Source organism: Cyrtonyx montezumae, unplaced genomic scaffold (genome assembly GCF_038088225.1).
Source record: "Cyrtonyx montezumae isolate F1298 unplaced genomic scaffold, pur_monq_1.0 scaffold_5, whole genome shotgun sequence".
NCBI lineage: Eukaryota > Metazoa > Chordata > Aves > Galliformes > Odontophoridae > Cyrtonyx > Cyrtonyx montezumae.
In genome coordinates this window covers 4135813-4148266 of record NW_027072056.1, presented here as the reverse complement: position 1 = coordinate 4148266, position 12454 = coordinate 4135813, and the positions used below count along the sequence as shown (strand labels likewise).

General features: G+C 51.9%; 1 protein-coding gene across 1 annotated transcript in view; it reads right to left on the bottom strand.

Annotated features, from left to right (window-relative positions):
• Positions 1 to 6825, bottom strand: part of SLCO2A1 (solute carrier organic anion transporter family member 2A1) — a 196856-nt gene extending 190031 nt beyond the window's left edge. Inside the window, exon 1 of the mRNA XM_065747790.1 lies at positions 6646 to 6825. Within this exon, the coding sequence (XP_065603862.1) occupies positions 6646 to 6735 (90 nt within the window). The 5' untranslated portion in view covers positions 6736 to 6825. The remainder of the gene's footprint in view (positions 1 to 6645) is intronic.
• Between the last annotated feature and the right edge of the window lie 5629 nt (positions 6826 to 12454).

Genomic DNA, 12454 nt, shown 5'->3' with positions numbered 1-12454 from the left:
CAGGGAAGTAGAAGATGGATACAGAAAGAGGGATGAGGCGTCATAGACCACGAGCTCCCCATCCGAAGTTGTTCGTGTGTGAGCAGTCATGCAGATACATTGTGTGCAGATACACAGACACACAGACACACCATGTGCACAGCTGGCATTATGGCAGAAATGAGAGGGCAAGGCCCCAGGCTGGGATATTACCACGACAGAGCACACCCATGACAATGTGGGTTATGACTTGGGAAACGCTGCTGGGCTGGTGACAAAATAGAAAAGAAACAGCTAAACCAGAGACAGCTATCCACTCCTGCACCCAAAAACACCTCCAAGCACATGTCCTGCTGACAGCTGAATCTGTCACCTTTGCTTTCCCAAATCCTGGCCTGGGCTCGTGTGTAATTAATGAACCTAAGTGAGCTGGGCCAACGCAGAGAGGTGACTCTGAGGATGAGAAATGGAGAGGGGATCTTGCTGCCAGACAACATTAATTTCTGTTCCCACAGCTCTGGCCAGACCTTACTAAAGTCATTCGAATAAAGAAGCATTAGGGAAACTCAGGAGGGCTGGGACAGCCCGAGATGCAGTGCAGCTGGAGGAGCACTCTCACAGCACAGAGCTCGGGAGGGAGGAGGGTGGGTCATTGCATCTGGGTTCAGCTCAGCAGTGTCAGCCTGCTCTGGGGATGACAAGTGCCGGGGTTGGCAGAGGGTGGGGAGAAGATAAAGACCTCCAAGGTTGGTGGAGATGCATGAAATGCTCTCCTGCATCCCCTTGCAACTTTCTCCCTTCCCCGAGCATTTCCTGCCCATTGCTTATGTTGACCACCATGGCCAGCCATGGAAGCTGCTGTGGTCACAGCACCAAGCTGGTCCCATCCAGCTGCTGGGAGCTCCAGATGTGCTGTGCCAGCCCCATGTCCCCACAGAACATCCCAGCAGGAGACAGAGTGCTGTCATCCATCTTCCCTAACACTTCAGGGAGAATATTCCGTAGGGAACAGCCAAGAGAGGTCCTTTGAAGGCAGATGGTGCTGACACAGAGCAGGCATGACTGCACGGCAGGTGAAGGCTTGGTGGGAGGTAGGGAAGTTGTGGACCCACCTATGGACATCACTCACCCTGCAGAGCTGATGCTCCTGTCACAGCCTGGTGTTCCCCCACGTCAGGACACGAGCACAGAGCCCTCCTTCATCATCCCAATGTTTCCGTCAGAGCAGCTCTGACTCCAGGCTGTTTATACAAGGCACTGATTCCTTTCCAAGGCACACTTAATTTAAAAGGGAAGCGAATGCCTGGGGGGAGGCCCCCTGCAGACACCCCTGCTGCATTTGCTTCCCTTTTAAATGGGAAATAATAAAGCAGCACTGCTCTGCTCAAGGCAAGGCTTTTTGGTGAGACACAGAAATCCCAGTATTAACAAGGAGCAGGGTCTCAGCATTGCCTGGACTATGGTTCAATAGAGGAACACTCCAGTTCTGCAGACAATGCCAACCCATGGCTCTGTGTCCTGAATCCAGGGCACTACCCAACCATCAGACAAGGAGAGGTCAGAGGCCCATCCTTTGGGTGGGCAGGTTGCAGGTTGTGGCTCCTGGGGCTGGATGTGTGCCCTGGGAGCTGCCAGTCTTGGGGAAGCACTGCCCTGCACCACCTCCTGCATCTGCTGAGTTGTGCTCTCATATCTCCTGGCGCTCTCCCTCCATCACTGCTTACATAAGATAACACATTGTAAACATCAACACTGTCATTGGCCATAACCAACAGCTAACTTAAAGTACGTCGAGACCGGGCTTTAAAACAGGCTGTTATGGAAAACGAGCTGTTTTGGAAGAGGCTTTTTGGGTTAGCATCGTAAATGCAGCCAATAAAATGCTTGGGAATTTGGGTGAAACGAGAAAAGAACATGAGCTGCCATGCATGTGCTGACATGGGTCAGAGTCAAGGCAAGGTAACTAGATTCAAATCTCTCGTTATTTCAAAGAATGAAGATTTTTTTCTATGGATGGGAATGCAGCACACCTCTGTGGGGACCAGAGCTCAAGAAGATGATAGTCTCAGTAATCAGAAGAGTCCTTTGACTTTATAATTGGACGTGATGATATTAAGGGTCTTTTCATAGAATCATATAAGCATTAAGGCTGGAAAAGAGCCCTAAGATCCTCAAGTCCAACCCCAGCCCACCCTACCTTGACCACGTCCCTCAGTGCCACATCTCCACGGCTCCGGAACACCTCCAGGGACGGTGACTCCCCCACCTCCCTGGGCAGCTGTGCCTCACTGCTCTTTCAGAGAATAATTTTTTTCTTAATATCCAGTCTGACGTGATTCTTTAATTCTAAGGTGCTGCCAGATGCAGCATGGCCACAGCCCCTTCCTCTCTGCCACCTGGAGCAGCGAGCCAAGGATTCATTCTTTGCTCTTCCTCCACAGCTTCATGCCCTGGTAGCAGCACTCCTTTCCAAAGTGATCGCTCACCTCCTTTCTCAGTGTCTTCACCCTGGCAGCCTTTCCCGGAGGGGACATGCTGGAGAACTGCGGTAGAAGCTAACGGACGTCAAAGGAAGGGCTTTTCCTCCCAGATGATGGAATAATTCAGAGGGGAAAAAAATAAACAAACAGCATTTCTTTGAAATTCATTGCTCCCACTATGCCAACTGAGATACTTTTTACTGTTCTTAAAATGCCTAGAACTGACTGAAGCTCCACACTCATGGGTGTCAATGGGCTCCCCCAGATGCCTCCAGAAGCAGCAGCTCCATGTTCCAGTCTGTGCTTCCTCCTTGCCCCAGCTCTACTGCTCTCACACCAGTACTAACGTGAGAGCTGACCGGTTGCTAATGACTTGGATGGACAGAGCCAGAATAATCAGTCTAATTTATTAGATGAACACAACAGCTGCTTGGGGAGCCGTAAAAAGGAGATCCTTGCAGAGCCCATCAAACTGCTCTCTGCTGATTAATGACACTGAGGCATGACGTGGCCAAGAGCAGGGAGACGCACAGCGAAACTGGCTGGAGTAAATATTTGGAAAGGATGAGGAGTAAGGACACTCCTTTCTGTCCACGTTCAGTGTTACTTGGAGGTGTATTTTGCGTTTCTGAGGGCCAAACCAAAGCCTTTTGGCTTCGTTGGAAATGTCATCCATGGCTGGAGACCATCAGGCTCTGGCTGAGGATTGGAAATATTGGGTCATGAGATTGCCCTCACTGTACTGAGACACAGGCACTTGTGAGGAGATAATCTACATGCAGTGCCTACATCTCTGCATCAAAATGCACTGAGACAAATGAAAAAGAGAAGAGCACACACACACAAAAAAAAACAAACCAGTTTCTCTTGAGGAACCAAATACCCTGCCACACACAGTGTCCCTCAGCACACCTCGGAGCCAGGAGCGTGGTCCATGCAGGCTCCTAAATCTTATTTCTCTTGCAAAGAAAAGAAATAAACAAATAAAACAGCCAGGGACTGCCCAGAGCATGCGGCTGCCCGGGTGATTAGTTGCAATAACATCTACGGCCAAGTAATCCAAGCTTTACAACCAGCAATTGTCAAGTGCAAAGACAATATTTGCTCTTCTCTCAACTCAGACACACGTGGGATTTGCCAGATCCCGAGCTCCATGCAAGCCCTGCCTTGCTCAGCTGCACAGAGAGGCTCTGGGGGAAGGCACGTGGCCGCCGCGCGGTGCAGGTGCACCGCAGAATGAAGGAGGAGTTTGGATTCGGGTCAGACCTCAGAGCGTGGGGTAAGGTCTTCCCTGCTGGGCAGCACTTCTGCTTGCAATATCTGGTGCGTGCTGCAAGCAGCCACCCCATTCCTGCAGGCAGAGTGGCTGCAAGGTTGGGTCTTCGCTTTCACTTTCCCTCCTCTGTGCATGAGGCTCTGACCGTGATCTCCCGGAGGTAGCTTCAGATTCATTCTGTCTTCCCGGCCCCACAAACATGTGCAAACACTCCTCCCACACACCCACGGCTCCCTATCAGCGACACTCCTCTCCTATTTTTCTTGTGATAATCTTATCTCCGCTGACCACTCCTTGACTGTGTTTGGGCACTGAACCACCTCGCCCCTCATAAAATCGACTCGTTTTGTGTCTCCTAGACCTTGATCCCACTAAACTTTCCAACCTGTTTTACCCTCTGGCTCTTCCCCATCTTGCCACTGATGTTCTTCCAGATATTTCTTCAACATTAGAACCCGATCCCACCAAACCCAGGTACAACACAGTGTTGGATGCTCCAAAGCTCAGCTCCATCCCCACCACCATGAGTGCTGAGGACCCCACTCACTCCAGGTGCTTCATCCTGCCACGTAGCTTTCCAAGGCACCATCCCTCCTTGCACAGCAGCCAACATTGGAAACACCTCATGATTTTCTTGATTGGTCTGGTGGCCCTGACCCACAATGACTGCTCAACGCTTCGCTCTCCAGCCTCAAGCCATACTGTCTTCAGGACAAATACCAACGACTTGATGCACCTTCTATTCTTGCTAGTGTTTCAACAGACTCGTAATCTCTTCCCACAGGATGGAGGAGCACAACAACTCTTGCATCTCCAGTCTTCCAAAATGCACTACCCTCAACAAATTCCTTCAGTTCCTGTGAAGAACAGGCAAGACTTGCCCTGGCATTGCTGGGACTTCAGACCCCAAGGCAAGATTTCATTCCGTTCATGCAGAACATCCCCTGATAGTCCAGAGAGAGGAGGTATATCTCCCCTAAATAACCTTCTGTTGTCCTTCTGGCTCCTCTCCCACTCAATGCAGGTCCTCCCAGCTGAAACCAGCCCAGCTCAGCTAAGTAACAGGATTCTGAGAGAACCCTCCTCCTTGTGTTCCTGGGGACCCAGGACATTAGCTGACAATTAGCTGTCAATTAAATTAGTGCAAAACCACACAAAAGGCAATCGAGACAAAGAGCCCAAAACATTTGTTATTGGAAAGAAGCACTGCAAATAGGTAACACCTCGGGAAGAGCCCTCATTTGTGGCAAGGTGGTTGGCAGTGCTCTGTTTGGCACTGACATCCTGTTTTCTTTCTTTGAGGCAATGAGAGGCCAAATTCTGGAGGGCTTCAAGCACTCCCCTATCCCACGCAGAGAAACAGAGGCAGAGACCAGGTTGCTCCAGTGAGGGGACACATGGCAGACACCCCGTGAGCTGTGCCAGGTGGTGCTGCTCAATATCAGAGCGGACAGCCCCTGTGCTATTGCAATCTGGTCATTGATTCCCATGCACGACACAAAGGAAATTCCACAGAGCCAATGAGGAACTGTCCCCAGCCGTGTCCCCACAGGGCACAGCACTCATCTGGGAACGTGGGCTGGCACCACATCCACAGAGCATCTCCTCCTGCACCCCAGCAGGGCTGCCACGGAGCTGCTACCCCATCCTGCCCCTTCAAATCCTCACAGACTCCTCAAACCCACTGTTTTCCACCAGAAGCATTCCCTCTCCCTTGGCTGTAGTGCTGGGAAGCAGCAGGAGAGACCTCACTGGGACATCCCATTCTTCTGCCCTCCCAACACAACCAGGACCCAACCTTTCCCCCAACACGCTGCCCACAGCACCAAGGACTTCTCATGCAGGTGGGATGTTTTCTTGCTCTCCCATCTCAAAACAGCTTCCCAGACCTGGAAATCCCATCGTGATGCTTTTGTGTTCTACCCCTTCTTGGAGAGCTGAGAGCACTGACAGCCCCCACTCGCTGTTCCACCTTGAAGCACGGTTTGTTTTTTTTAAGGCATGCATATTTTTAGAACAAACCTTGCAGTGCAGGAAGAGCGAGCAGCTCAGGAAAGGCATCACCTGTTGCTTTATGCAAGTCTGATCTTAAAACCAGGAGCCTCTCCCCAGCGGGTGGCTCCATCCTGCAGTGCACATCACCCCTCCAATACGCACTGAGCTGTGTGCTAACGGTGTGGGAATGCTTTTGCAGCTTGACCCACTGTCAAGCTGTCAACCTGAAGGACACTGGGACACCTTCTTTCCCCATCCCATCACACATCAGTAGTACAAAATTACTCTCAGTTACGTGGGTCTTCCTGGACAGGAAGGGCCATCATGTCACCTGCTCATACAGCAGCAGGGACTTAGGGACGCAGGACTGGAAGGACCGGCTCCCCTCGTGCTGCTGGCACGCTTGCCTGTGACCCCAAAATATTGACACTTGATGGCAGACCAAACTCCTCCCTACCCCAGACCTCGCTCTCTGGCTTAGCACTGAGCCAGGGAGCACCACAGACGTGTGCTCAGTGATGCTACAGAGGCAGCGCACCCAGAGATGGGTCCCCTGCCAGGACCCCAACGCTGCACCCCACTGCCTCAAGCGCTGCGAGGTGAAACAGCAGAACCCCACAGCCATCCCCGCTGCTCCCAAAGCCGCCCCTTTCCCCACCGGGAGCGGACGTGGTCCCGGGGCAGCATTTTGCTTTCGCGCCAGGATGTGGTTAATCATTCCCCAGCAGCAGCACACCGCGTACCGGACGCAGCACATCGTGCCGCTTGCACCGAGCCCTGGTGCTCCACAACCTCATTTAGGGCCGGGGTGTGGGATTTGCTCCCTGCTCCTCTTTATCAGCCTTGGCTCCAGCGCTGGTGTGCGCCGGGACTGCACCGGTGCCAGCCTCCTCCTCCCGCATCACCGTTCCTTACCTTGATGTTGCAGAAGATACCACGGGAACAGGTGCCAGAGCTTTTGGGGACGTCCACCGGGGACTTGGTGGCTTCGGGATGGACCCCCATGGTGCAACCCCAGCAGATGAGCTGTGTGTGGGCTCCGGCCCGTCCTGCTCCGAAAACGGTGAGCCGATGAGTGCACCAGGCAGCGTGAGCGCAAAGTTTTTATAAGTCCACACTCGGGAGCGATGATGAAACCCTTTCTCCTCCCTCTTTTCCTTTGGGTGTAGAGGGAACTTTAAAGCTGCAGGAAGCCAGCGTGGGTGTGCTGCGAGCCGGCGGGAGCCCATGGGGTCCGGGTGTTTTGGGGATGGGGACTGCAGGAGAAATCTTTCCCTCTGGCAAGAAGTCACAGAGTGAAAAATAACCCCACCTCTTCCCACGTAGGAGAATTGTGTTTGTGTGATTCCTGGGTGCTGTTTTAAGGACTACGTCTTCAGGGCTTTGTTTATGTGGAGAACTGATTTATTCTTGCAGAGGAGAAAAAGTGTCAGAGGGAAAAGGGCTGGGGGTGGGGAAGCTGGCTTCAGGAACTTCATCAGAATTATTTTACCCATGAAAAGCAGCGAGAGGAGAGAGGGAGCTGGGTGGGTTGTCCTGAGCCTGGAGACCCCAAATCCCAGCTCCTAGAACAGTGCTGGGGGGGCACAATGGGTCCCGAGGAGGGGGAGCTCCTGCCCAAGCGTGTGGTGATGGTAAAGCAGTGCTGGGGTGGATGTGATATCTCTGCTCAGGGACAGGTTCTCCAAATGGGGGAGGGGGGGTCCTGGCAAAGGAGAGCAAAATAGATTGGAAGAACCCCCGGGGCACCAAGTGCCACCCACGGGTGCCCACTGGCCACGAGAGGGGGCCGGACACCATGGGGAGAGGGACCCGTGGGGCTGCCCTCAGCTGCAGAGCATCGCTGTGGGGAAATCGGCATTGATACACGATCACCTTTTGGGGCACTGCCTTCTCCATTCCCTGCAAGCACTGTATGCAGGGACAGGTGGGTACTCCTGGTCTACAGCACAGCAAACATCTTGCTTCCCCCACCGTTCCTGGATTTGCTGGCTCTGAACTCAGCCCCTTTATCCACCCCTCCCCAAACAAAAGATGTGATGGCTGTGAAATTTCAGCATCACCCCACGTGCTGCCAACCCTTTTCCAGAGGATGCCTGACCCTCTGGTGAGCTGCTCCAGCACTTCACCTTGTCCTGCAGAGATAGGTGATGCTTAGCTGTAACAACCTCATCTACCTTACAGCTGCTGCAGCCATCTCGTGCTCATTCCCCTCCACTCAAAGGCGTACTGACACTGCCATCCCCCTGCAATGCCCCCCCAAGAGCATGGGGTGTGGGCTCAGCCCCTGCCCCGATCCTCCAACACCACAGGGCACCATCACAGCTCCCAGCCTCTATTCTCCTGGAAGGGAAACCCCGGCTGTGGTTCCCTTTCAGCTTTCTCTCAGGAGAAAACAGGGCTCGTGCCACTGTTTGAGGATTCCGCACTGCGTTTTATCTCTTCAAGTGTTACAGCTCTGGCTGATGACGAGAGCACAGAAGGACTGTGATTTATGGCACTGAAAAGGGGAGGGGAGCTTGGGTCCAGATCCTCATCTTAGTGTTTCATTAGGCAATTCTTCTGATGTCCAGGGCCTGCCAGAAGCAGCCCTGTGCTGGCTTTTATGTAGCTCCCAGGGCTGCTCCTCTTCCTTGGCCTTTGGGATGGGTTCCCAGGGCCAGAGGAGTGCCTGGCCATGGCATCAGCTGGGAGGAGACCTCACTGCCAGTGTGGGTCTTTTCATCATGCCCCCGTGTATACCATCCAACAGGGGATGGTCACCTTGCTTGCATCAGAGCTCAAAAGTTCTGTTCCCTCTGCAAGGAAGACTGGGTCAAACTCTTTCAACCTGACCACAACTTTTCTCTTTCCCTGCCTCAGCCACCTGATTCCTCTCTATCAAATGTGGGGCAATGCTTTCATGCAAAGCCCAGCATAGCTTTGCTTTTCTACCTGCATTCCATCTGGTATGGGCTGAAGGCCACATCCCAGTGCTCCCCCATGTACCCACAAGCCTGTTCCTCTCAATTTGCCCACTGGGCTTTAAGAGACAGCAGTACCCTCACACACCAACACACAACTTCACAGATCATCCTGACCCAGATGGAAACATGTATTGAAAGCAGAGGTGCTGCTCTTTGTTCTGGTCTTCATCCTAGCTTGGAGGATGACCTCCTGCAGGGGAAAGTAAGAAGCTCCCTGCTGCACTGGAAGCTGAACCAGTAGATCTTTGTTCAAGGCAAATGTTTCATAGAATCATAAAGGTGGGAAGAAACCTCTAAGTTCATCTAGTCCAACCGCCAACACACCCATCCCCACCCTGCCCACTCATAGACTCAGCAAGATTTGGAAATGACCTCTAAGGTCATCTAACCATAGACACACTCTCACCATGCCCACTGACCACATCTCTACGCTTCTTGAAACCCTCCAGGGACAATGGCTCCACCACCTCTCCAGATCAGCCTGTGCCAATGCTTCACCACTCTGACAAGAAAAGATTATTAATTATGTTTGTAATATCCAATAATATACAGCCAGTACTTGAGTCCCACACAATTTAGGTAGCAAAAATCCAGCCATAAAACCACCATTCCTCCCTACACAACAACCAGGAACCCAAACACTGATGTCCAAGGTGGGAGAGGGCCTCTTCTGACAGATAACAGCAGTAGGATGAAAGTCGGTGGACTCAAGATGTGCCAGGGAAGGTTCAGTTTGGATATCAGGAAGGAATTCTCAGAAGGAGCAGTGAGGCAGTGCACAGCTGCCCAGGGAGGTGAAGCATCATTATCCCTGGAGGTGTTACAGAGCTGGCACTGAGGGATGTGGGCAGTGGGCACAGCACGGTGGATGGGGGTTGAGCTTAGGGACCTTAGGACTCTTTTCCAACCTCAATGATTCTGAAGTCCATGATGAGGGGCAAGCCTGAGAGCACATTAAGTTCTTCCTGTGGCACTGACCTGTCTCACAGGCTCTGCAGAAGGGAGCAGGACACGATCCAGGTGAGTGCTGCGAGTGCCACAGGGATGGGCATTGCACCTCAGACATCGGTGGTGCAAGGGAATGTGAAGACAGAGACACCGAGAGAGACGTGCCACGATGGGATGCCCTTGAGAGGCTCTGCAAGAGAGATGAGGGAGAAAAGCCCATGTCCTCTTGGCCATGCCTGAGGATTCACTGGAAATTACAGACTGTGAGAGGCTGGGTTTAATTCCCCAGCCGGTTGCGTTTGATCTGGAGCAGAAAGACCAGTCAGAGGGATTCTCAGCCCTACCAGGTGAGCAGGCTCAGCCAATTCACAGCCCAACCTGCCCTGGGGCCAGCGGCGTGCTGGCAGCTCTGGGGACAAGCAATGGTTGGGCCCCAGTGCAGGAGGTGACGCTGCTCAGCCTGCGGCCACCACCCAGGGATTAGGAGTGAGGTCAGGGCTGGGTGAAAGCGATGGTGGAGCCTGCAGGTGCCAGCAGAAGTGCGTGTCAGCACCAAACCAGCCCTCCTGTGGCTGACTCGAAGCAGAGGACGTTCACATGAGTAATGTACGTTTAGCAATTCTATTAGCCCTGCTCTCAATCCTGCACTAAGGCCACCCAACTGAGCCATGTGTCTGCAGGGCAATGGCAGAAACAAGGCGCAATCTGGAGGCACAGCGAGGAACCAGAAGGCTGTGATTGGATTATTTTGTCTAGCTGGGCCAGCCACCCTTTCCCTCCCACTCTGGTGATGCCATCCTTCAGGTGTCATCTTCAGGGCCTTTTTTGCTCAGCACATTCCAGAGAAGAAGCACTGATGAAGGACAGACTCTGTTGTGATAGGATAGGTGGAAATGGTTTCAGAAGAGGGGATATTTAGCCTGGATATAAGGAGGAAGTTTTTACAATAAGGGTGATGGGGCACTGGAACAGGTTGCCTGGATTGGTGGTGGATGTCTCATCCCTAGAGACACCCAAGGTCAGGCTTGGGGGCTCTGAGCACCTGGTGGAGCTGTGGGTGTCCCTGCTCACTGCAGGGGTTTGGACCACATGGCCTTCAAGGGTCCCTTCCAGCTCAAACAATTCTATGGTGAAAGAAAGAGGTGAGAGATCAGAATTATGATCCCCTCTAGATTCTGACAGGGCTGAACAAACTCACCTTGAATTCTGCCCTTCCATAAACAAGAATGGAAGGTGATGTGCATCACTCCAAGAAACGTGGGTGCTGCCAGTAGTAGGGGCCAGCACGCAGCAGTGAGAGCCCCATGTCCTTCATGCCCTGCTGGCACTCAGAGTGTGGTTCTCAAAATACTCAGGTGTTTGTAGCTGAGCCTTTGCTGCAGGATGTGTTCTGCAAGCGCAGAACAAAGAAACAGTCTCTGCCACAAAGGAATCACAATCTGAAGCATCAGTATCCTGTAGTAAGAGCAATTAGAGGAGGTAGACAAGGATCTGATGGTGCCATTCAAAGCAGGGTTGTGTTTCCTTGAAACTGCTTCAAGAGAGCATGATGAGAGAGTAATTTAGCTCTGCCTGCTGCCAATGAACTTCACAGCCACTAAATAGGAACAGTGCCCCTAAGCAAGGCTTAAAAAGTAGAGAGCCTTATATTTTTGTTGTTTTGCTAAACCCTGCTTCATCCACAAACCTACAGGACACCTGGGTAGAAACGGGCTCAGGGGCCCTCAGCTGTGTCCTGGGAATACTTCAGAATGCAGAGAAAAAGCACTGAGAAACAGCATCCCAAAGGCTTTGGAGAGGTTGATTTTCCTCAGTCCTGGTGAGAGCCACGTGCCCACCCTGTCATGTCTCACTGGAAGTTTTCACCTTCTTGGAGGGCTGTTGGGTACGTTGACTTTTTACCTTGAAGAGGATTCTAATCAGCTGCTCTGCCCCTCTAAAAGACCTCAGAGCACTCACGCAGCCAACACCATCAGAATGAAAATTAATAAAGATTCAGCAAACAAAAGCTGCAATGAAAAGTACCCCTGTTACCTGAACGGAGCAAGCAAGCACTGTGCAATGGCCAGGGCTCTGGTTTGATCCCTCCTGAAGCTGTGGGAAGGACTGTTAAGCCGCAGCTCTGCGATGTTTGCCTACTTCCCTCTGGAAGAGGCCATATTTAATAAAAAGCGGATAAAAGAGGGTGAATTCCACACATCCCATTCCTAATATCATACCAGTGCTCATACCACTGTGAGTCCTGAAGCTCTGGGCGCTGTTAAATATGGAGCCGTGTATCAAAGAAATTGAAAACGGTTCAATCCCCACTAATTTTGTAGCAGAATATTTTTATTACACTACATACCAACTTATTCAATGGCAACGGCAGACGAGCCAACGGAGTGGCATAATCATCCCATTTGTGCTTTCAGCTACATGGAAGTTTCATAAAACCTCCTTGTTTGGTTCAAAACCTTCTGAATTTCCCTCTGCTAGAGCAACATTGAGCGAGCGTGCACATGCAGTCTGGCTGTCACAGAGCTGGGGCTGGTTCACTGATTAAACCAGCTTGAGTTTCAATAAGTGGTGAACCAAAACAAGGCCAGAAAGGCCGTTCCCCTCGTGCTGGATGCAAGCAGCAGCTGTAAGAATCTGGGATCTGCCAGTAACTCATCTTGCTGACACGTGTTTTTCATAGCTCTGCCACAAATGGTTTTGACAACTCATTTTTGCATGTCCAAAGGAGTTCAGAATTTTACACTGTTCTCCTCCGGAGACATCCCTTTCTTCCTCTCTCTCATCCTTCTCACAGAGCTTTGCCGTTGACT